A 25,289-nucleotide genomic window follows, 5' to 3' on the forward strand; every position below is an offset into this window, starting at 1 on the left:
ACTCATACTTTGGCAACTGTATACGGAGGACAGTTGACAGAGTCGACAAACACTGCCCCGGGAGGAACAGGAAGGGGCGTCCCGGGGGGCTCCTGCTCCAGGGCGCCATCATCCCTAGAGCACCCAGCCCAGCAGGTTACGGGGAAAGCTCTACTTTGCAGAGTTTCCTTGAGGTTCTGCCAAACCTCCAGGCATCGGGGGGCCTAGCTCGGCCTCCTCTGTGACCTCAGGCTTGGACCAGGCTCCAGCCCGAAAGGGCAGGCCTCCCGCAGCCTGGACTCGGGACCCGCATGCGCCCGGGGTGGGGTGACTCACCTCCCGCAGGCGGCACCACCTGGTCCAGCAGCTTCATGCTGGTCCGCTTCCAGATCTTCTTGATGATGGCCCGCAGCTCCTCGTTGGCCTGTTCCAGGTTCCCTGTGGGGAGGGAGACGCAAGGCCGACTGACCAGCTGCCCCCGAGGGCCTCCCGGGGGCTGGTCCTTCCGTGGGAGTGGTGGCCGCGGCCCGCGGGCTCTGTCCGCAGTGGCTCTGACCCGTCAGCCCCGTTATCTTCCCCCCCGGGGTTCCTGCTGTCCACTTCCATCCCCTCTTGGCCTCTCTCGCCTTCCTCCCCACCTGCTGCTCGGCCGCCAGGGCAACCCTGCACCCACTCGCTGTTCCTCCTTCTCCTTGAGGGGGTCCCTGAGGCCCATGAGACTGCTGGGGCTGGATCGAGCTGGACGGCCACAGGGGCTCCCCCTGGGCCGCCAGGGAAACGTGGGCGACTGGAAGGAAGTGTGGTCCCCCCTGCAGACCCACGTGGAGCGTCCATGCTCGGGGGTCTCTGTGTCAAAGCCCTTTGCTGAGTCTTCTGCCGGGAGGAGGTGGCAAAACCTTGGCGTGGAAGCAGAAACCAGAAGACAGGGGGTCCTGAGGTTGGGGGCGTCTCTGGGTCTCCTTTCTCCACTGGCAAAACAGGCTTAATTAGGTGCCTCTCTGTGTGCCTCTGGGGTACTGGCCTTACAGCCCTGGGAGAGGAAAGCTGAGACCCCCAGCCGTAAGAGAGGACTGAGGGGCTGGGTCTAACACGCCCCCAGCTCTCTCCCGCCACCACCAAGCACGCGCCCTGCATGGCCCCCGGGCCCGTGAACTCGGGGCCTTACCCTGCGGTCGGGTTATGTTAGACGGCACATGTGCCCTTAGGACGGGGAGGCTGTCCAGTGGGGCCTGAGCTAATCCCAGGAGTGGATTTGCTCTTCACAAGGAGAGGGTTCTCAGGGGCAGACTCCCAGTTATAAAATAAATATGTCCTGAGGACGTAAAGTACAGCATGGGGACCACAGTTAACGACACTGTACTGTACATGTGCAGGCTGCTAAGAGAGTAGATCTTAAAGTTCTCATCACAAGAAAAAAATTGTAACTGCGAGGTGATGGATGTTAACCAGACTTGTAGTGATCGTTTTGCAATAAATACAAATACGGGATCACTATGTTGTTCATCTGAAACAAATGTAATGTTACATGTTAGTTATGACTCAATAAAAAATCATACAAAGCAAAAAACAAACAAAAGTAAATTCACGACGGGGGCCAAAGACAAGAGAGTCCTCCGTGGTGGGGAGCAGGGCAGGTGCAGGGCTGGGTGCGGAGCTCAGGGGCCGAGGGGCCGCAGCCGAGAGCGGGTCCTGCACCTGCAGCGAGTGCGTCTGCCGACAGCCCGAGCAAAGCCGCAGGTGGACTCTTCCCCGAGCCCCGGGAGAGGACATGTCCGGGTCAACGGGCTGGTTTTGGCCTGGAGGCCCCATGGCTGGACTCCAGACCTTCTGAGTGGGAGGTGCTGGGGGGTGGTGACACGGCAGCGGGCGAGCACAGCGCCGGGGAGGTGGCCGGCGGGTCCCGACACGTGCAGCAGGAGCCCTGATTGACACGATGCTCAGATACACTTGTTCCGCGCCGGGCGCCACGGTGCCCCCACGTTCACACCCACCTGGAACCTCAGGCGGCCTGTAGGTAGAAATCTTCGCAGGTGTGTCAGCTGAGATGAGGTCGTGCTCGTTGGGGGAGGGGACGGCGCGCATCCGATGTGACCGGTGTCCTCGTAAGAGGAGGGGAGGCACGGAGACGCTCAGAGAAGCCAGCGGGGGCGGGGGCGACGGACTCAGGGACCGGAGAGACCCAGCTACGTGCCTGGGGGGCCCAGCACTGCCCGCACCGCCAGCCGCCAGGGCAGGCCGGGACAGACCCCCTCGGCGCCTCCGGAGGAACCCCCCCCGCTGACCGCCGGCCCCTCGCCTTCAGACTTCTGGCCTCCTGACCGTGAGAGAATGAACTTCTGTTGTTTGAAGCCCCCAGTTTGTGATAATTTGTTGCGACAGGCCCGTGCGATGCCACATCTTCCAAAAGGCTCTGCCACTTTTCCCCAAGCCTTAGTTCATTCTCACCGTGATCTGTGTAACCTCGAACTTCATAACCCTTGCTTCATGTCATCGAAGTGTTTCAGGACATCTGCCTTCTGTGTCCTGGGTTGATGGGGCTTGGGACACTTCTGGTTCTCTGGGGCAGGTGCTAATTTCTCTCCAAATATCCCAGCTCACAGTCTGAAGGGTAAGGACCATGTGGGACTTAGTCTCCCAAATGTAGATGCTTTCTCCAGTTCCTTTGTAGTTGCTTCTAAGAACTCACCTTTGTCTCCCGGACTTAAGAGTTTAACACGTTTGTTGCAGGCGGGGAGCGTGCTCGTCTCTGATGAAGGTTTGCCCCGAGTTGGCGTTGTGGGCCCTTTGAGAACTACTCCTTTTTTCTGTTGGCAGCGCCGCGCGGCACGCGGGATCTTAGCTCCCCGACCAGGGATCGAACCTGTGCCCCCTGCAGTGGAAGCGCGGAGTCTTAACCACTGGACCGTCAGGGAAGTTGCCCTTTTTTCATTTTTCAATTGTATTTTATGGTGGTAAGAACACTGAACGTGAGATCTACCCATCCAGCGGAATTTAACGTGAACAATGCAGAATTCTGAGCTACAGGGGCGGCGCTGCTCAGCAGACAAAGGTCTGTGTGTTTGAAGTTTCCTTTACTTCTTGGCTTGACTAGTCGGCGCGCGGCTGGCTTCTCCCCGGGTCTCGGGAGAGCGTTTCCGCAGGATGGGCTGTGCGTGTCCGGCTCTAAGGTTGAAGATTCTTTGTCCGGGACTTGGTTTGCTCCGACGAGCACCTTGACGGTGCCGAGTCCTGGCTCCAGCGTCAGTGCTTCTCATTCCTCCACGGGATGAAAATTCATATCCTCACTTTACATCGAAACTTAAGGACCACAACACGTTCCTTCCAGGAGTCTTTCTATCTTCCCTCCTTGAGAAAGAAAACCTTCCCTCCTGGAGGGAATTGTAACCACAGTCATTGTGGAAAATTTGGAAAGTAACAAAAGGAAAGGAAGAAGGTAAAGGAAGTGAAGAGAAGTCACGGCTGCTTCCACGGCTCACGACAATCAAGGCTAACATGTTAGCAAACTTCCTTCCAGGTTTCCCCCAGTCACACACACGCGTACACGAAATGCGTGTTCCATCCTTTGGTCGGCAGAAACAGGCCTGTTTACACCTGTTTCAGGTTGAGTTATGGCCTTGGCTACTCAGAGCATATCCTTCAGCCTTCGTTTCTTTTTAGTTCAGCACCAGAACTTGAACTTTTACAATTTTTTTTAAAATTAGCTCATTATTATTATTATTATTATTTTTGTGGTATGCGGGCCTCCCTCTGCCGTGGCCTCTCCCATTGCGGAGCACAGGCTCCGGACGCGCAGGCCCCACTGCGCCACCAGGGAAGCCCCCTAGCTCATTATTTTGACATGCATCTTGCTGGCCCTGTTCCTTTCCTTCATCTAGGATGTTTCTGTTATTTTCTGAAAGGATTTAGCTGAGAGAAGGCACCTCTTGGCTTGTCCACTGAACTGAATTCCACAAGACGCCACCTTTCTCGTTTTACAAATGAAGAAACTGAGGCAGAGAGCGACTCCCTGACCGTCACACGATATCAGGGTCCAGTCCCCTGTTGCCCCGCCCAGGGCTCCGGCCTCCTGAGGCTCTGAGATCCAAACGTCAGAAGGGAAAGGCGACACTGCCCGTCCCACCCGAGTTTTCTCTAATTACTGTGCCGGTGGGTTTCAGACTTTGCTCACGTGAATCCCCCGCGGCTGGCGCAGGATGCACGTTCCGAGTTCGGGGCTGGGGCTGGGACTCAGCGTCTCAGACAAGCTCCAGCTCCGCGAATCGCAGGAGGAGGCTGGGAGCTCTGGGGAAGCGGCTGCATCTCGTCAGGTGCACCTGTAGCCCCTGCAGAGCGGTTCAGGAGCACCAGGCAGCTGTCAGGACAGCGGGTCATCGAAGCCGAGCTGCTGGCCACAGGCCCCCATCGTACAACCTGGATGACGGTCCCTCCCGCCGGGCAACACGGGGGAGCACGCCCCGCCCCCGTGAGGGAGCCCCGTACGAGGAGCACGGGGCCCCTGACCCCCACCTACCGGCTGGCCGAGCCCCCGCGTGCAGGCTGGCGAGGGCCGACCTCGGCCCCAGTCACCGCGTCCGCGCTGACCCCTTCCCGACCGACACAGGAGTTTAACTTGCAGGGAGAGTTGAACGCTTGAGACCCCCTTGCAGCCAGTGAAATCCCACTGTGCTGGGGCTCAGCTCCGTTTCAGGTAACCCTCATCTCCTGCTCTCTGAACTACACCCAAGGGCTCTGAGGTGACACCCAGGATGAGCTCTAAAAAGTACAGGCGAGGAGGCCATTCAAGGAGCAACGGGCACACGAGCAGACCTGGCACCGCGAGTATCCCCGGAGGTGACAGCTACTGCCGGGCTGAGGCTCTGGCGGCCCGCAGGGGCCGAGCTGGGCTCCGGCAGGTCCACTAGGTCTCCCGGTGGCTCTCCCGGGGTCCCCGGATGGCCTTACCTTCCGTTTTGATCCTCAGGGCCGTCCGGACCAGGGCAAACAGGGTGGCGTTGAACATGACGGTCCCGTCGCTGTTCAGGGGCATGTTCATGGAGACCAGGCGCTGCGGGGGCGGGGCCGGTCACCACAGCAGCCGGCTCCCGCAGCGCCCTCCCGCGGAGCCCCCGGGGCAGGAGGATGCCGAAGGGGGGGGGCTCGAACTGCGCGTGCGTGTGTCACCCCGCGTTTCCTCCACAGTCTGGGAAGAGCCCCTAACGCCTATTCTGCCTCTGGCTCCTTTCTTTAGGCTACTAAAATACTGTCCTCATCCCCTAGAGCCTTGACGTCCTGACCAAGGTCACAAGAGGCATCTCCCCTCCCGTGTGGTGTCTCCCACGAGCCCAGCTCATCTCTTACTTTGCAAGCCACGCGGTGAGGGCACAGCTTCCCAAAGCCCAGCGGGGGCTGAATTCTCCGGAGCAGGGTCACCACGTCCAGGTGTTTGATGCGACCCCTAGAAGAGGCAGGAGCGGGGGGAAGGTCAGTGCAGTGGTCTCGGCCAGTAGCCCAGGACTTGTGCACGCAGGGCGGGGGATCCCCCTGCAGAAGGACCTCGCCACGACTGGACCCGAGTGACGAAACCGGGGCTGAGTTGCAGGACCGCACGGCAAAACTCCAAAACCAGCAGCTACGCGTGGTTAGGTTTTGTTTTTTGTTTTTTTTTTTTTGTGGTGCGCGGGCCTCTCACTGCCGTGGCCTCTCCCGTTGCGGAGCGCAGGCTCCGGACGCGCAGGCTCAGCGGCCGTGGCTCACGGGCCCAGCCGCTCCGCGGCACGCGGGATCCTCCCGGACCGGGGCGCGAACCCGCGTCCCCCGCATCGGCGGGCGGACTCCCAGCCACTGCGCCACCGGGGAAGCCCACGTGCTTAGGTTTTTAAGGAGTAATTTTCCATCAGTGCTGTGTTCACGGTGGAAGGGATTTTAGTAGGCAACGAAATTCTCAATATTACTCCTGCTTCAATGAACCAACCGTCTGACCCAAGGGTATTTCCAGAGTGTCAGCCAAACGTGGTGGCTGGATGGACGGACCTGTGGCAGAAAGGCAGGCAGGACCTGCCTGGCCCCGGACACCCCGACTCGGGTACCTACTGCTTATTCCAACACCAGGCCCTCCTGTCCTGTTCAGCTGAAAAGAGCAGGCGTGCTCTCGGCTCAGCCAAAGCCCTCCTGTCGCCGGCCCTGCCCCTTGAGCCCCGTGTCCCGTGCAGCTCAGTGTTTGCTGTGGGTCCACCCGGTGCTAACCCGTCTTGACCCTCCTCCACAGGTGTGGCCGCGCGGTCCCCCTGCTGCTCTGGGGACTGGGTTTCCCGCTGGGGCCTTACTTGGCTTCAGGATCATACTCCGCCCAGATTCTCTTAAATTCGTCCAGGTGGTGGGGACCCAGGATGGACCAGTCCCTCGTCAGGTAGTCAAAGTTGTCCATGATGACGGCTACGAAGAGGTTGATGATCTGCGGGGAAGGGAGAGCGCGGGGGACGCCCGCGGGGGCCCTTCCAGCACACGTGGTTAGCAGGCCACGCGCGGCACGAGCCGAGAGCTCTGAAGGCCGCCCGGCGGCACCACTGAAAACACCGGCCCCGGAACGCGGCTCCCTGGGACGAGGACCTGACCCAGCTCCCCTCGGGCTTGCGCAGGCGAACCCCACCTGTGGGCCGGCAGCTCCCCTCACACCCAGCTGCCGCGCGGGGCTGCCAGGGATGGGGGTGACTGTCCACCACCCCTCCCTCGCTCCTCATCAAAGTGCCAGAAATGTTTAAGTGGCCTCCTGTCCTCGGGGACGACGCCACCACGGCAAGAGCTGAGAGCGGACGAGAGGATGCTGGCTGAGCTCACTCCGGTCCAGCTTCACCCCCTCCCTCCAGTGCGGCTGGACCATCCCAGGGACACAGCCCTCTAGGCCGGCCTCTCCGATGGGGCACCCCGAACATGAGCTGCCGGGACGCGGGGCGTGGCTGGCCCTGGACTGCACGTTTGTCACCCAAGGCCGCGGGTCCCGCCCGGCTCACCAGAAAGGCGCAGAGCATGTAGAAGCTGATGAAGTAGAAGACAGCGAAGCTGCTGCCGCAGGGCGTCTCCCCCTCAGCGCTGCTGCCCGGTTCCGACTCGGGGGCGCACTTCTTGCCTGGCATGCAGGCCAGCATGATGTCCTGCCACGCCTCCCCGGTGGCGCACCTGGTGAGAGACCACGCCCCAGAGCGGCTCGCAAGGCTCCTCCCTCTCCTCCCCGGAGGGGAACCGCTAAACTGAGTCTGGGGTATGTCAGCCCCCCAGCGTTGATACAGCCACTACATAGGAAAACATACAGCATTGCTTTGAATGTCTGAACATTTTCTGTGAAAGATAACAAACTGCACCTTTTCTGCAAAGTCCCTCCTTTTGCAATCCATGTTAAGTTTTTTTTTTTTTTTTCTTGCGGTACGCGGGCCTCTCACCGCTGTGGCCTCTCCCGTTGCGGAGCACAGGCTCCGGACGCGCAGGCTCAGCGGCCACGGCTCACGGGCCCAGCCGCTCCGCGGCACGTGGGGTCTTCCCGGACCGGGGCACGAACCCGCGTCCCCTGCATCGGCCGGCGGACTCTCAACCACTGCGCCACCAGGGAAGCCCCATGTTAAGTTTTGAGATTTAGCCATTTGGATACATTTTAGCTCTGGTTCATTCATCCTCTGTAGCAGATCCTCTATGAGCGTACCATTAAAAAACCCCACCGCCCTGTTAAGGCTTTTCCTTTCTTGGCTGTCTTGCTGTCACGAAGGAGCCTGCAGTCACCACCCAGGGCCGTCAGACGCCTGCTTCGGGGTGGAGTTGCCAGTGGACGGCAGGTGTGTCCTCACCGTACTGAACGCTGCTTGTTCTCCAAGCGTCTGCCCGATTGGCGCTCCTGGCGTCACTGCCCTACAGACCCGGCAGCTCTTTCCTCAGTTTTATTGAGGCAGAATCGACAAATAAAACTGCAAGCTAGAGCGTAGATCATGATGATTTGATTGATGTGCGCATTGTGAAAGGATTCTTCCCACCTAATTAACACACCCATCCCCTCACAGGTTTTTAAAACGTTTTCTTTTCTTTTTTTTGGCTAGAACATTTCAGTTCTACTGTCTCAGCAGGTTTCAGCGATACGGTCAGCGCCATCAACTACGGCCACCGCGTTAGAGGTTAGACCTCAGACCTCACCCACCTTATGGCTGACAGTTTGTGCCCTTTTACCAGCCCCTCCCCATCCCATGCCCCCCGCCCCGCCCAAGCACTTTTCTATTCTGAATTTAGACTAGTCAACTCTTGGTATTAGTGAATTTAAAAAAATGTTGCTCGGACTTCCCTGGTGGCGCAGTGGTTAAGAATCCGCCTGCCGATGCAGGGGACATGGGTTAGAGCCCTGAAATAAATAAATAAATAAATAAATAAATAAATAAATAAATAAATAAATAAATAAATAAATAAATAAATAAATAAATAAATAAATAAATAAATAAATAAATAAATAAATAAATAAATAAATAAATAAATAAATAAATAAATAAATAAATAAATAAATAAATAAATAAATAAATAAATAAATAAATAAATAAATAAATAAATAAATAAATAAATAAATAAATAAATAAATAAATAAATAAATAAATAAATAAATAAATAAATAAATAAATAAATAAATAAATAAATAAATAAATAAATAAATAAATAAATAAATAAATAAGGTTGCTCATATGATGGGTGTGAAATGATAACTCACTGTTGTTTTAATTTGGTTTTAAAATGATGAATAGGCTGAGAAATTTCATTTCACCTGCCGAATCTCAGGTTCATGTTTTTGCCCGTCTGCCTCATGGGCTATCAGTCTTCTTGTTCATTCGTAGGGTCTTTATATTTTCTTTATGTTAATCCTCTGTCAGTTATACACATCGCAAGCAGTGTCTTCCAGTCTGTGGCTCGTTTCCAGCTTTATTGATGGTGTATTGTGATGAATCCAAGTTTTACATTTTAATGTGGTCAGATCATAATTTTTCTTCTGTTCTGTGCTTTTCGCAACTTGTCTAAAAAATCCTTCCCTATTCTAGGTCATAAAATATTCTCCAATATGTTCTAAAAGGCCCAAGTTTTGTTTTTCATAATAATTTCATAATAACCCATTAATATGGAATTTATATGGGGGCTCCATGCGAGGTAGAAATATGCTTTATCTTTTTCTGTCTAGATAACCAATTTTCTTAATACAATTTATTGAACAGTCCACCTTTACCTACATATGTGAAATAGCTCTTCTGACATAAATCTCATTTCCATACGTGTATGAGTCTTGTGCCAGCCTCTTCTTTCTGTTCTATAGGTTTATTCATCTGTCTTGACTTCAATGTACCACGCTGTCTGAATCACTCCAGGTTTACAGCAAGTCTTGATCTCGCACAGAGAGTCAGTGCTTCCAGCCTGCTGTCCTGCAAAGCTGTCTTGGCTTTTCCCTTTCCTTTTCCTTTTCGATTCCGCAGACATATTAGAATCAGCTTGTTAAGTTCTACGAATAATCCCACTGAGACTCTTACTGGAATTGCATCAACATATAGATTAACTAGAGGAATTTGACATCTTTTTGCTATTAAGTCTCCTAACCATAAACCCGATCCACCTCTCCATTTATTTAGGCCTTTTAAAATGTCTTTTAATAAAAGTTTATAATTTCCCTATATACATCTTTCGTTAGATTTTTTTCTAGGTAGTTTACTTAAGATAAACAAGTAAAATGTTCCTATTATAAATGGTACCTTTAAAAAGTTATATTTTCTGTTTGCAACAGATGTGGAGAGAATACTATTGACTTTATATATAGAAGATCTGCTGAACTCTCTTATTATTCTGTGGTTTCTCTTGTACGGTCACATAGCAATTGACTTTCTAAAAGATGTTTTATTTACATATTTTCTTTTAAAAATTGTGGTAAAATACACACAACATAAAATTGACCGTCTTAACCATTTTTAGTGTACAGTTCGGTGGCATTAAACACACCCACAGTGCTGTCCTACCATCACCAACATCCATCTCCAGAACGCTTTTCATCTCGTAAAACTGAAAATCTATGCCTCTTAAACAGTAACTCTCCTCCCCTCCCCCCTACGCCTGGCACCCACCATTATACTTTGTGTCTATGATTTTGACTAAGTGCCTCTTGTGAGTGGAATCATACAGAACACTTGTCCTTTTATGACTTCTTTCACTGAGCATAATGGCCTCAAGTTTCATCCATGTTGAAGCAGGTGTTGGAATTCCCTTCCTTTTTAAGGCTGAATAATGTTCCACTGTGGTATAACCACGTTTTCCTTTTCCATTCTTCTCTTGATGGACCTACAGTCGATTCCATGCTCTAGCTATTGCGAATAATGCTGCCATGAACAGAAGTGTACAAATATTTCTTTGAGACCCTGCTTTCAATTCTTTTAGGTATATACACACAAGTGGAATTGCTGGATCATATGGTATTTTAAATCTATTTTTAATATTTTGAGGAACCGTCGTACAGTTTTCAACAGTGGCTGTTACCATTTTGCATTCTTACACGTAATGCACAAAGGTTCCAATTTCTCCACATTCTCATCAGCACTTGTTTTTCTGATAGCAGCCATCCTGATGGGTGGGGGGTGGTATCCCATTGTGGTTTTGGTTTGTATTTCCCTGATGATTAGTGATGTTGAACATCTTTTCCTATGTTCATTGGCCATTCACATATCTTTTTTTGAAGATGTCAAGTCCTTTGCCCATTTTTAAATTGGATTGTTTATTTTCTTGTTGTTGAGTCTGGCAAAATCAATTTTTTTGGCATTTAATTTTTTCTTCTTCTCCAATTCTCACCCTTTGGTTTATTTTTCTCATCTTATTGCATTGGATAAAACTTGCAGTATCATGTTGAAAAAGTGATAGCTCATGAGCTCATTTATTATATTTATGGATCAGCTATTACCTGTTACGGACTGAATGTATGAGTCCCCTCAGAATTTGTATGTTGCGGCCCCAAACCTCAACGTGACAGCATTGGCAGGCACTTAAGTTTAGATCAGCTCATGGGGCTGGGGCCTCGTGATGAGATTAGCATCTTTATAAGAACGGGAAGGGAGATTGGCGCTCTCCTCTCTCTCCACCAAGCGGGGACACGGCGATGAGGCCGCCGTCTGCAGGCCAGGAAGAGGTTCCCACCAGGAACAGAATCATGAAACCTTGATCTTGGACTTCCAGTCTCCAGAAATGTGAGAAAGAAATGTCTGCTGTTTGAGCCGCTCCATTTATGGTGTTAGACTAGGCTGCCCAGACTAGTACATTATCAGTACATGAAAGTGATTGTTTTCCTTTGTTAATTGTCACCTTCCTGATCCTTTTGTTATAAAGGCTTTTGAGTTGCTTTGCTTGGGTTTTCTAGTTGGATTAGCCCGTTGTTTGTAAACAAAGATAGTTATGTCTACACATTTTTTTTTTTTTTTTTTTTTTTTGCGGTACGCGGGCCTCTCACTGTTGTGGCCTCTCCCATTGCGGAGCACAGGCTCCGGACGCGCAGGCTCAGCGGCCATGGCTCACGGGTCCAGCCGCTCCGCGGCACGCGGGATCTTCCCGGGGCACGAACCCGCATCCCCTCCATCGGCAGGCGGACTCTGCGCCACCAGGGAAGCCCCTGTCTACACACTTTTATATCTATATTTCTTACTTTCTTCCCTTTCTTATTGGTATCAGTCGTAGTTAGTCATACAGAAAGAGGTTTCCTACCCATTTTTACTCCTGGAAAGTTTATGTAACATAGGAATGATTTATTCTTTGATATTTTGGCAAATAGCAAACATAAATGTATTGGATCTAGCCTTTTATTTTATTTATTTATTTATTTATTTTTTTTGTGGTATGCGGGCCTCCCCCTGTTGTGGCCTCTCCCGTTGCGGAGCACAGGCTCCGGCCCAGCCGCTCCGCGGCATGTGGGATCCTCCCAGACCGGGGCGTGAACCCGGTTCCCCTGCATCGGCAGGCGGACGCGCAACCACTGCGCCACCAGGGAAGCCCAGATCTAGCCTTTTAGAGGACTAAAATTTTGACTACTTTTTCCATTTCTGTTGTGGTTAGTTAAAAAAATACTCTTCTCAAGACAATTTTTGTGATTTCTCTTTTTCTATATAAAAGCATCTAGTTCATCTAGATACTCAAATATATTGGCATTCATTTGTTCATAATATTCTCATCATTTTAAAAATCACTCCACATCTATAATTATGTTGCTTTTCTTATTCCTGCTGTTGCATCTTTTTAAAAAAATTGAATTTGATGAAAGTTTGCCTATTTATTGGTCTTTTCAAAGAATCAGTTTTAGGGTTTGTTGATGAATGTTTTTGTTTTATATTTTATTAATTTCTGCTTTTATTTTAATAAATGCATTCCTTCACACTTTGGGGTTATTTTCCTATTCTTTTTTCATTTATTCGTTTACTTACTGTAAATTAAAAAAAAAGTTAGGGCTTCCCTGGTGGCGCAGTGGTTGCGCGTCCGCCTGCCGATGCAGGGGAACCGGGTTCGCGCCCCGGTCTGGGAGGATCCCACATGCCGCGGAGCGGCTGGGCCCGTGAGCCATGGCCGCTGGGCCTGCGCGTCCGGAGCCTCTGCTCCGCAACGGGAGAGGCCACGACAGTGAGAGGCCCGCGTACCGCAAAAAAAAAAAAAAAATGTTAATTTTGGCTTTGAATTGTCCTTTGGCTTACTGGTGCATCTCATAAATTTAAGATATAGCGTGGGACTTCCCTGGTGGTCCAGTGGTAAAAAATCCGCCTTGCAATGCAGGGCACATGGGTTCAATCCCTGGTCAGGGAACTAAGATCCCACATGCCGCAGGGCAGCTAAGCCCGTGCGCCACAACTACTGAGCTCTCACGCCTCAACTAGAGCCTGCGTGCCACAAACTACAGAGCCCACGCGCCCTGGAGCCTGCACGCCACAACTACAGAAGAGAAACCTGCACGCCACAACTAGAGAGAAGCCCGTGTGCCACAACGAAAGATCCCACGTGCCGCAACTAAGACTCAAAGCAGCCAAAAATAAATAAATAAATAAATAAATAAATAAATAAACAAACAAACAATCTCAGGCCCAGGCGAGGGGGTCTCATTAAAAAAAAAAAAAAAAGGAAGATATAGTGTGCTCACATTCTCATTTCTGAGTAGTTTGTAGCCTCAGCTGTGAGTTATTTAGAAGAGTGGCTCTAAACATTTAAGTGAACAGATTTTGGAGGGACTTGGTTTTATGGTTAATTCCTAATTTTTTATGTATTGAAGTCAGAGAAGTTTTAGAATTTATTGAATTCTTCTTTGTGACTCAAATCTTGCCTAATTTTTATGAATGCTTCTGGGGCTTAAAAAGAACTTTGTTTTTTGCCATTTACTGAGTATAAATTTATTAGATGAAGTTTGTTAATTGTGTTATTTAGATGTTCTTTGCCCTTTCTTCTATTTTGTTCTGTCTAACCTGTCATTTTCTTTCTCTTTTTCTTTTTTTGGTAGTTGCCTATAGTTTAGATTTTTTTTTTAACTTTTTATTTTATATCGGGGTATAGTTGATTAAAAATGTAGTGTTTGTTTCAGGTGCATAGCAGAGTGATTCAGTTACACACACACAGGTATGATCTGTCACTTTCTACACACTGTATCAAAGTCTCCCACTTTGTGTGACTGTGTGTGTGAATTTTCTCCTTATTGTTCTATCCGTGTCTGACTGACATATTTCCAAACTATATTGTTAGGCTTATGTGCTTTAATGATTGTTATATATTCTCGATGGATTATATCTTTTATCAATATCAAATATCCTTCTTTGTCCTGTTTAATGCCTTTCACCTGGAATTTTATTTCTTCTGATGTTGCTATTACTATACCTACTTCTTAGGTAAGCATTGTCTGGTATTCTTTTTCTGTTTCTTTATTTTTGTTCTCTTTAGGTCATTTTATTTTACTCCGTCTGTTATAAACAGGCTACGGCTAGATTTCTTAAAGCCAAGATTAGAGTATCTTTTAATAGAAGATTTTAATTTTCAGTGATTATTAATATCTTTGTTTTCTTTCCTGTCACTTTATGTTTTAATTTTCTTTCTTTCCTGCCTTCTTTCGTCTTTCCTTCCTTTTGCTGAATTGCTAAGGTTTTCTTTTTTCTTCTTCTAGTGGTCTAGAATGTACTATCTCATTTCTGTTTTCCTAACGGTTGACTTTTAAATATTTAACATCTGTTTATATGCACGTCCCCCTCCCCATGCATAGAGTTGAACAGTATCTATTTCTTCTCTCCAAACAGGAGAAGAATCTTCACACACTTGCATGCTTCTCATCATTCCTGCCTTGTTGAGATAATATGGGGTTTTACTTCCAAATTGCATTCAAGGTCTTAGGTATTTTCCCTTAACAATTATTTAGAATTAACACGAGCTTTATAATTTCTTTGCTGACAGCTCAGAACTATGAACTTCAGTGGTTCTTTACTCATAGCATTTCTCTGCCCACTCGACATCTTAGATTAATCTTTCATTCTGTGGAAATACATCCTTGTGTAATCGTTTCCGAGAAGGTTTATGTGGTAAACTTCCTGGGTTCTTACACTTCTGGAAGCATCTTTATTTTGCTTTGTTACTTGGATGCTGATTAGGCTGCATTATAGGAGTCTAGGTTCAGTAATACATTTCCCTCCTAATCCTAAATGTATTACTCTTTTGTCTTCTGTTATACAGTAGATGATGATGCGAATTCTAATGACAATTAGAATTACTGTTGAACGTAATTGACTTTTCCTCTTTGGAAACTTTTAGGATATTTTCTTTACTCTTGGTTTCCTGAAACTTCATCATGCGTCTAGCTATGGGTCTTTGGGATTAACCTGTTCTGCACTTACTAGGCCTTTCGATCTGAAGGCATGTATCTTCATTTGAAATTTTCTTTGCTCATTCCTGTATTTCCTTCTCTCCATTCCTTCAGTTCTTTTTTGTCTCAATTTGTATCATAAAGATAGGATTTTCTGGTTCTATCCTCCATGTGTTAACTTTTATATCAATCTCTTTGTCCTTTTGGCTGTACACCGAGACGATTCCTGGCTCGGTCTTTCAGATCATTAATTCCTTCTTGAGCTATGTCTCTTTAAAAAATATTGCAACAACTGGGACTTCCTTGGTGGCACAGCGGTTGAGAATCCGCCTGCCAATGCAGGGAACGCGGGTTCGAGCCCTGGTCCGGGAAGATCCCACATGCTGCGGAGCGACTAAGCCCGTGCGCCACAACTACTGAAGCCTGCGCGCCTAGACCCCGTGCACCACAACGAAGAGTAGCCCCCGCTCGCCGCAGCTAGAGAAAGCCCGCGTGCAGCAGTGAAGACCCAGTGCAGCCAAAAATAAATAAATAAATATTTTAACAATTGTATATTTTCTGAGTTCTCTCTTTAATTAAATGTAATTAATTCTCTCGTTAATTTGTTCTTATTAATAATGACTTCTCCTCCTCCTCCCACTCCTTTCTAATCTGACAGATGCGCCAGGTTCTATAATCTCTCTAAAGACACAAATTATGCTTATTTTCAAATATTTTCCCTCTCCCTATTCTTTTCCTCCTGATGTGTTCATTCATCCGTTAGGTGAGTGTGGTGACTTCTTTTCTGACATTGGTTTTCCCCCAGTACTTTGGGGTGACTGTTACTGCTCTTTGTGGTCGGGGGCCCAGTACACAACTCTGTGGATCAAGTTCTCGTTGCAGGAGCCTCTCTGGGGACCACGGAAGACAAGACAAGACGTGCTGCCAGGTGGGGTGGACAGGTAGCTTCTCTTAAAGGGTGGGTTCCCTTGGGGCCCTGCTCTACTCCTTAGACGCCAAAGCCCAGGCGGTGGTGGCAGGGCTCTGCTTTCAGCTTGTGGGCATCAGCAAACGCTCTCCAAACGCGGGTGCCCACGGAGGCAGTGTGGTCGTGGCCCCAGCCGTCCCGTGCCTGGCCCCTGTGGACCCTGAGCCTGGGGAGGCCCTGGCCGCTCTCGCGCCTTCACAGGCTCGCCTGCTTTGGGATGCGTCTTCCTCCGAACCTGGTCCTCTGTCCGCTGAACCCCATCTGCTTGGCCTCTGTTGAAGACGTCGTCAGCACTGCTGGCTCAAAATGGCTCTTTCTTGGCTTTTATCCTTCCTTGTTCTTTTACAAACTATCTCCTGTTGCCAAGGACTTTAGGAAAGGAGAGGGGAGACCCATGTGCCCTGGCTCACACGCGTCCACATCCCATACTTAAATGTGGCTCAGGCGTAAATGTTGCTGTGAGGCTGTGGTTTATGATGGCCCCGTGTTCTCACGGCTACCGTCTGAGGGAGGGTGACGTCGGACTGATATTTAAGGGGACTGCCGTTCTGATTGAACACGTTGTGAGCAATGATGATTTGTGGGCTTGGACGTGGGGAAAGGATTCCACAGAGCATAGCGAAGGTGGGGTTATTTGATGGGCGGATCCCTGGATCTTCGGAAAGAACCCCCGGGGACGGTAAGGCCTCAGTGCCTCTCCCAGCACCGTAGCGTGGAGAGTACAGGTGCTGCAACGGACTCCAGGCATCATCTGGTCCAGGCACTGAGTAAACAGTTCTCATCACCACCAGCCCTGGACCAGGTGGGGGGTCCCAGAGCCCAGGCTGCGATGAGCAGGATGGTGAGGAGAGCCGGGGAGGGGCAGCCCAGGGGGTCACTGGGACCCAGAGGAGGAAAGACATGGGGCTGCCGCACGGACTCCTTCCCTCGGGGTCGGGCGGGACACACCCCTCCCCCCGCTGTACCTGTGGCCGCGGCCCCCCCCAGAGGGTGAAGGCCAAGGGGGGAACTAAGTGCCGTGGACGGAGCCACTGAAACAGACAGTGGCACCAACTCTGGCAGCTGGGCTTGTCTGAGGAGGAAACTGAGGCTCGGAGTCATTTGCTGTCTTGCTCGAGGTCACTCAAGGTCACATAGCGAGTGTGCTGCAGGCCTGGCTCAGCTTCGAACCAGGGCGCTCTTGGAATTTGATTCTGATCCCCTACTGGCTTCCAGGGTCAGCGGCAGGGGCCGTGTCCAGTCATTATACACGACAGTGAAAGGAAGGCTTCCCGGTCAGGGGGCTTCCCAGCCCCCCAGCCCAGCTCTGGTCGTGCGCCCAGGCCAGGGCCGCACCCAGCAGGTGTCCCTGTGTGCACTCACCTGAACAGGAGCAGCACGGCCTGGGGGAAGGTCTGGAAGTTGTTGTTCCTGTTGATCTCCGTCGTGTCATTGAGGGCGATTTTCCCGAACACCTGGCAGGGGGAGAGGACGGGGCCCGTGAGCTGTGGACAGAGGGGTCCTGGTTCCCACCCATCGTTCAATGGTCTCTTCAGGGGTCACAGTTCACCTCGGACGGGCTGGCCCATAAGCTGAACGGAGTCCCCTCTGCGACCTGGAAGGCCTCGCGGGGGCAGGTACCTGCTGCCCTGTCCAGCCCCTGGTCCCAGGACCCCGCTCCGGACAAGCATCCCAGCAAAGCGCCCTGGGCCCTCGGGAGGGGGGCTGCGAGCGGGTGGAGGCTGAGACCTCGACCCTGCATCTGTGCAGGGACAAGGCTCACTGGCCTTCCTCTTTCCTTTTTCTTCTTTTTGGCTGCAGATTCTTGAGACTATTTTTCTTTCCTCTTTAAAAAATACTTTATTGAGGAACAATGAACAAATAGGCCCTTCACATAACTTGGGGGAGTTTTTCCCTATAGAGTGGAAGCTGGGCCAGGGGCAATGGGGAGAGAGGGTCTCAGAGCTGTGCACCCCCGGGACACCACGGGGGTCGGGGGAAAGTTCCAGTTCCGGTGACCTTTCCAGCCTCAGAAGGAGGGGCCGGCGTCAGGGGGTGTGGGCTGGGGGCCGGGCCTGAGGAGACGGCCGGGAGCCTGTCCTACCTGCATTCCGATCACGGCGTAGATGAAGAACAGCATCACGATCAGGAGGGCAACGTAGGGCAGGGCCTGGCAGGGGCACACAGATGCCGTGAAGTCGGCGGGGGACCGCTGGCTGGACCCCTCCCTGGGCGGCGTCTCTTCAGTCGCCAGCTGCTGCCTGGCTTGGGGGGCACTTCCAGGAGCCCCGCAGACGTTCTGGGCACTAAATGGGAGGAGCCTGAGCCCGGTGCCGACCCCTCCCCTCACCTGGGTGTCAAGCACCTGAGACCTGGGGAGGTCCGCCCAGAAAGGTGGGCTCTGAGCTCGGGACTTGGCATGATGCTCCCTTGGTACAAACAATCTAGAAACAGCAAAACACCCTCCCGCCACCCACCTGTCCTCGTGCAGCCGAGGGCCGTGGGGGACACCCAGCAGCCCCTCCCCCCCTCACAGCTGTAAGCTGTTCCGCCGGGTGTAGGAAAGGCAGGACGAAGGGGCGCTAGACAAAAGCGAGACCCTGGGCTCAAGCCCGCTTCGCCCCTGTAGCTGTGGGGGCTGGGCTGGGCTTAACCTCTCTGAGCCTCAGTGTCCTCATCTGAAAAATGGGGAGAAAAGTAATGACCTCAGGGGGTTTTGGGGCCTGGCCGATTTAAGGCTCACAAGACGCTTGGGCAGTGCCTGGCCCGCGGCCGGTCTCTGCGCTTCTCTCACTCGGTGTGCTCCCCACCTCCTCCCGGGGAGGGGGCCTCGCGGCTCACGGGGTGGATGGAGCCCGCACACCACTAGGTGGCACCGCGGGACTACGGGCCGTCCAGCCGGGTGGGCGCTTGGGCTCCACCTGCAGTGGCGCCCAGGAAATGTCGGGGGAGGGGGTGAGCACGTGGGGCCGGTACAGTCACCCACGGCTGAGGCCGGGGCCACCGTCATTCTGCTTCCACGGAAGGCAACGAGCGCTGGGGGCCCAGAACTGGCCCCGCAGTTGGCAGCCCTGGGTCCACACGGGGCACACCGGGGAGTCCGGCTAAGTCCCTAAGCAGGTGCGGACGGCAGACCCTGCTGAGCCACTGCCGGGTCCAGGGTGCCGGCCCCGGGCTGACGACACCCGAACTGGGAGCGGCTGTAGGGGTCGTCGGGCCACCTCTGCCCACGGCTTTCAAACCTCTTCCACCCCAAAGCCCCTTTGTGCAGTCACTTCTCGGGGCAGACCCGCAAAAGAGAGAAGAAAGCAGAACGCGCGCAGCCTCCCCTCAGCTGGGGCATCGCCCCAGGTGGGGCCTGGGAGGGGGGCCGGGGGGGTACCTGGAAGGACTTGATGAACGTCCACAGCAGCGTCCGGATGCCCTCCCCACGGCTCAGCAGCTTGACCAGACGCATGACCCGGAAGAGGCGGAAGAAGGTGATGGAGATGCGGGAGTTCTCCTCCGCGTTCTGGGGCCGTTAACACAGCAGTTAACACGCAGGCGGGCGGCGGGGGCCGGCTGCACTCGACTCTCCCGGCGCCCACGGGTAGGCCCGGCCCCAGGCCTCTGCGGCGCCCGGCCGTGCCCAGGCCCCGAGCCTCTGCCCCAGCGTCCCTGGTCTTAAGCCCCCGGGGCGGGGGGGGGGGGCGGCAGGTGATTCCCTAGAAATTCCATCTGCTCTGAAATCTAGGCCGAGAGCCGCCCTGGTGCCCCCGCCGCCGCCTGCTTGGCTCAGCCGAGGGCCCGGCGTCCCGAGCGGGCCCGGCGCTCGGCAGGTCCGGGGGCGCGGGGGCTGCCCAGCCTCAGCACTCTGCGTGCCACCTCCCCCCACGGCTGTGGACGGGCCGGGGCTGTGGGCGCTGGGCAGTGCCCGGGCCGCAGCCCCAGCTGCCCCTCCGCCCCCCTCTGCCCTGGGCCCGCCGGCTGCGCAGGCCGGGGAGGGGTGGAGGCCCAGGCAGTGGGGCGTGAGGCCTGGACGGGTCTCCCTGCTGTGAGAGGACCGAGGGGCCCTGGTCAGGGCGGGTGGGCTCCCCAGGGGCGTCCGGGAGCGGGCCGGGGGCCGGCGCATGCCTGGCCGGGGGTCAGGGGCCGGACACGCAGCCCTGTCACCCTCTCCTCCAGATCTGAGGACAAGCAGCGCAAACTGACCCCCGAGCCTCCTCCTGCCCCCACCGGCCAGGGAGCTGGGGTGGTGGCCCCGGGACCTGGCCGGTTCCCCAGAGCCAGTGCAGCCCCAGCCCCGCGGGCGCCGGGAGAGAACGGACCTTTGGGCTTCCTGTTACTGCTCCTGTGGCGGGCCCCTGCTCGGAGGCAGCTCTGGGTAGTGGCCGGGCCCACGTGGGCCCCGATTCCCAACTCCCACTCCTCTGGCTTCACGTCTGACCGTCTCCAGCTCAGAGCCGGCCTGGCCACGCCCACGAAAATCCCACCGGCGCCGGAGCCCTCGCGGCCCCTGGTTCTGAGCCTGTGGCCAGGGCTCCAGGGGCCCCTCCCCTCAGCCCGATCAGAACGGGAGCCCCGCGCGGGGGTCAGGTTTTACCCGCGCCGGCACAACCTGCTCCTCCCGGGGCGGGGTGCATCTACCCTTCTCCTTCTGACCCAGAGCTGCTCCCCTGGGGCGGGCTGGTGGCTGGGGGCCACAGGCGCCGGGGGGCGCTGGCAGCAGGCCGTCTGGCCCCCGGGCCGACCTGTCTGCATTTTGAAGTCTTTGATGCCCTTCACGTCTGCATTTCTATCACCCGGGTACCTACTTGAAATGCTACTTTCTCTCCTTAAAAGGAGGTGGCGCTCCTCCAGGGTAAGGGCAGGGGCGGCTCAGGGCCTCGGAACTCGCCGTCAGCCCCACTGTGCTTGGGAAGGGAGACAGAAGAAGGGAGCGCCAGCCTGCACGGAACTCAGCTGGGCCCCAAGAGCCTGGGAGGCTGGCGCCGCAGAGGCATCTGCGTCTGACTCGTTAAAAAGCAAAACGCAAGCCTCCAGCGTGAGTTCGTCCGGGTTCAGAGCCCTCCCGACGCCGCAGGTGCCTTATGCTCCGCTGGCCGGAGACATACGGGCAGCACGTCCAGGCTCAGCCCTGCCGGCTGCGGTCGCGGGCGTCGTCAGGAAACACCCCCACCGATCTTGCCTCTGTCTGCTGACGGCTGGGGCTCGGGGAGTTAACCCACTCACCGGGCCTCCTAAAAACTCACGCTTGGCCCACGTTTGAAGTCTGTGACGGCAGCCTCTTGGAGACAGCTGTTCCAAGGAGACTTCAAGGTCACACCGGTCGGCCTCTCTATCACTTTAGCCAAAGATTCCTAGGGCAGAAGCGGCTCCCACCAGACGGTCTGCTGCGGTGAAGCGGGCGGGGCCTAGTTTTAATGCCCCTCACGGGTCACACCGTCGGGGTGACAGGAAACCCAACCACTCTCTGGGTAACGAACGCAGCTTAACCGCTTACTGGGGCCTTGACTCAGAGCTGGAGGGCGGCCTGGTGACTAGGAGGACCTCCCCGTCTCCGGCTATGTCACCTCTCCTTCCTCCTTCCCAGAGGCCTCGCCATGGCGCTCGTGGGTGCCCCGTGCAAACCCCACGTCAGACTCAGGGTGGGGACGTCAGCCAGCAGAGTGCTCAGGACGTTTAACAGGAAATGGCCCTCGGGTCCGATTCTCTCCCAGTGGCTCATTAGACAGTCAAGGTCACGGTGAACTGCCACCCCCAGGAAAGCTCAAGGACGGAAATGTCACACCAACAGCACTCGACAGCTACAGACCAGGCAGGCGAGGTGCACGGCAGACACACACGGGCAGCATGCATCGGGGGCTGGGCTCCAAGATGCTGGGGGTCGGGTGGGGGAAGTGGGTATGTTAGAGCGGGTCACAGAAGCTGAGAGCGTGGTCTGGAGGCTCGGTCTTACCATAAAGGGAGAGCATTGGGTATGTTCAGCTGGCTTTAAAGAAAGGCAGACAGAGATAAGCTGTAATGAGTCTCCGACAAAGACGCCCGGCGTTCTAGGTCTTGGTAACACAGGAGCAACACAGTGGCAGGAGAGGGCAAGAGGGCCAAGAGGAGGGCACACGGCACAGGCCTGGCAGAGTCCGGGCGCCGCCAGAGTGGACTCCCACCCGGCGAGGACTCTGGGTGTTCTCCTGCCCGGAAGCCTCTCTGGCTACAGATTAACTACTAATTCACACCTGTTATCACGGAGGTGTTCTGGATTTTGAGGATGGAGGTTTTGTTTGTTTGTAATCAGCCGTGTGTCCTAAGATAGCCTCCAGGAGCTGGCACTGCACATGCTTACGCAGCACTGCCAGCTGAAGGCGAGAGACCTTGCCTGTGCCCAAGGCTGCTCTTTGCCCACGTGTATTTGAGCAAAGGAGCCCAGGGGCAGTGGCCCCCCAGGTCCAGGAGAAGACTGAGGTTCACTTACCCCCTCTGTGGTGGGGCTAGCCCTCAAGCTGAGGCTCAGGAGGGAGAAGGGCCTGCTAGGCTTCTGATCCCCGGGTGTGGGCCTTGGACACTGGCCTGAGATAACGAGCGTGGATCTGTTTATTAAATTTGAACGCCCCGCACACAATTTAGGACATTATTGTTAACACGCCGAGAAGCTGTTCTCAGGGGTCTGACTCTGGGCTCTGGGCTCATTAGGGGGCAGGGGCCGAGGGGCCTGGCCTCAGGGGGGCATATCCCACAGCAGCCCTGAGCTGCAGCCGGGAAGGTGCCCTGCCCTTCAGCCCCGCACACAGAGCACAGCCTGGACTGGTCCCCGCCGCCTGAGCTGTCAACTCCTTCTAGAAGGTCACGACTTCACTCTTACCCTCCGCTTTCAGAGAGTTGCTCCTGTGTTTCTGTTTTCAAGGTATAAACAAGGAGAACATGTAATGGGGTTTTTGAAGGACGGAAAGGTGCACAACCAGACATTTGCTCGCAGACTGAAAAATACTTCTTTGGTAACAGATTTCTCAGCAAATTCCTCTTTTTCCCATTGCAAGTTGGGAGGTGTCCTTTTCGGGGACTGGGGGAGACACAGGGTGAGGGAAGGGAGGAGAAGGGACAGGACGCCTCTCTGGTCGTTTACGGAACACGGTCTAGATCTGTCTCTGCTTCACGACGGGCTGCAGCTGCCAGGTCCACCCACGTGCCTGGACGGGGTGGGGTGTCTAGGATTTGGCCAGCAGGCTGAGAGAGAACACGGAGACAGACACGCACACGCACGCACACGCACGCACAAGTACGCATGGGGGAAGTTCCAGGCTGGTCGGGGGCTTGCGCCCCGGTGTTAACCTGTGAGGAGCCCCATGTTTCCCGGGCTTCAGTGGGGGAGGGGTGTGAGGTCCGCACAGAGGAGAGTCCACAGGCACTGAGTGCTGGGCTCTAGGCCGAGCGCCCAGCAGGCTCTAGCCTTGCTCCCTTCTTGGATGCACCCTGAAAACCACCAAAGCTGCCCATTACTTCCAAGAGCCCTGGGTAGATGACTGAAGGTCTTCTGGGTCAACCCCATCCCGAATGGGTCCAGAATGGGGGTGTTTTAGAGGACCCGCCTGGGTCACCTGGCCCGACCGAATTAACCCCCAACCGTGAAAAAATTAAAACTACTTATTTTACTGCTTAAACATTCAGAATCCTTCATTTGGGCTTTTTAAATGTCTTAACTGTCGTTTTCTTGTTTTTAGCCTTCTATGCTCCCATTTCAGACCTCATTTATGTAGGTCATATTTTACTCCAAGATTTGCCTTTAGGTCTGTTCTAATCACCTTGAGCATATCGTATTATTTTAACACTATGTATTAATTCAGTAACGCTGTTTTTTCGGCCGCCCCGCGCAGCTTGTGGGATGTCAGTTCCGCGACCAGGGATCGAACCTGGGCCCCCCGCAGTGGAAGCGCCGAGTCCTGACCGCTGGGCCGCCAGGAACTCCCCAGTAACCCTCATGATCCGCCCCTATGACAGGAGACGAGGAGGGCCGTGGAGAGAGGAAGGACGGGCCTCCGGGAACCCGGCGTCCAAAGAGCCTCACTTGGGGAGAACGTGGAGACTCACGGGTTCGTTTTTTTCTTGGGCCTCGAGGCTCGCTCTTCAGAGGCTGCTTCTGACTTGCCGGGGCAGGGTCACCTGTCAGCCGCGCGTGTGCGCCTGTCCTCACGTGAGGAGCTGTGCTTACAAGGTCCACGGGCTGGAGAGTAACCGCGCGTCGTAACAAAGCCAGAAGGCAACCCGGAGTGACTCCTACAGGAGAGGGCAGGAAGGGGCCCGTCGCACAGCCCTGCCCACAGAGAGCCCCTGGCTGCCGCCCTGCCGCCCAAGGTCACCCCCAGATGCCGGGCGGCCAGGAGACGGGCGAGCGTGTCTGCCGAACGCCGTGGTCCCCAGAACGTCCCGAGGGACCGCCGAGCATCACTCCTACCTTCTGAGCTAAGGGCAGGATTAATGGGGAGCCCCGAGTGCTTGAGCCGCCCCCTCGGATGCTTCCCCAGCCTCGCTCCCGGTGACCCGGAGCTACCTTTCCGGTGCGGGCAGTGGGGTCACCTGCCCTGCACCCTGCCTGCCGCCAGCTCGTGTCCGCGAGCGGGAGCGGGCAGCCCGTTTCTCAGCCACCCGCCCTGAGCTCTGCCTTCTAACGATCTGGTCATTTTCAGGGGGCTGGGGTACCAGGGCAATTACCTTCATTTGCTCTCGCAGTTGGCAGCAATGAAATGAGGTTATTCCTCCCCGTGTGGGGCAGAGGTGGGGCACTGTCAGGGAGGCCCCGGGCCAGCAGCGAGGACAGACCCTGCCCTCACCTGGGCACGTGTATGTGGGTCACCTTGTACGGTTCAGCCGGCAAAGACCTGGGGTGGCTCTGGAAAGCCGCCTTTCCGACCCAAGTTCAGGACCAGAGGAGAAGCTCCGCCGCCGTGGATGAAGCCTTTGTTTCCGGAATGTCCTCACTGTTCTTTCCACTGGGGTGCCCTCTCTCTAGACCCCCCGTGGCAGCCGAGGGGACTGAGGGGCACCGGAGCCTGCACAGAGGGTTCTCCAGGACGGACGGACGCCAGAATCGGAGGGGCGTTTCCCAGTTTACATCCCATTGTCTCTCTGGACAACGCAGAGGTTGTTGGAAATCGCCCTCGACCACATAAAAAAGGGACTGCTTCCTCTCCCGTCTTCTCCTCTTTCTCGGCACCCGCTTCTTGCGTAGCTGGGGGGCGGGGGTTAGCGGGGAGGTAGGGCCAGGCGGTAGCTTTCGATATCCTGATTATCTTCCAGAATGTTCTCTGTGAGCGGCGCTTCGAGGGCACTTACGAGCAGCCGGGCGCCGTGGCCGCGTCTCCTGGCCAGGCTGGCTTGGAAGGGTGCAGATGACCTGCCCGCCTGCAGGGAGGGCTGAGTCCAAACAGAACCTCGGACAAGGGCCCAATCCCAGTGGCTGCAGCTGAGACAACGGTTACCTATCTGGTCACGGAAACGCCACGTCCCGCTGATCCGAGTCAAAAGCAACAGCACGGGGGCGTGTGAATCTTTTACTGG

The 25,289-nt window shown here is 54.3% G+C and overlaps 1 protein-coding gene across 2 annotated transcripts in view; it reads right to left on the reverse strand.

Annotated features, from left to right (window-relative positions):
* CACNA1C (calcium voltage-gated channel subunit alpha1 C) overlaps window positions 1-25,289 on the reverse strand; it is a 477,743-nt gene that overhangs the window by 11,577 nt on the left and 440,877 nt on the right. For both annotated transcript variants that reach the window (XM_024128968.3, XM_028490773.2), the window contains 9 exons: window positions 21,700-21,732; window positions 19,144-19,272; window positions 17,866-17,931; window positions 17,145-17,236; window positions 6,966-7,131; window positions 6,282-6,409; window positions 5,317-5,413; window positions 4,921-5,023; window positions 316-417 (listed from right to left, as the gene is read on the reverse strand). In XM_024128968.3, coding sequence (XP_023984736.2) covers window positions 316-417; window positions 4,921-5,023; window positions 5,317-5,413; window positions 6,282-6,409; window positions 6,966-7,131; window positions 17,145-17,236; window positions 17,866-17,931; window positions 19,144-19,272; window positions 21,700-21,732 — 916 coding nt within the window. The remainder of the gene's footprint in view (window positions 1-315; window positions 418-4,920; window positions 5,024-5,316; window positions 5,414-6,281; window positions 6,410-6,965; window positions 7,132-17,144; window positions 17,237-17,865; window positions 17,932-19,143; window positions 19,273-21,699; window positions 21,733-25,289) is intronic.

The sequence above is a fragment of the Physeter macrocephalus genome, chromosome 6, assembly GCF_002837175.3.
Source record: "Physeter macrocephalus isolate SW-GA chromosome 6, ASM283717v5, whole genome shotgun sequence".
Lineage (NCBI taxonomy): Eukaryota > Metazoa > Chordata > Mammalia > Artiodactyla > Physeteridae > Physeter > Physeter macrocephalus.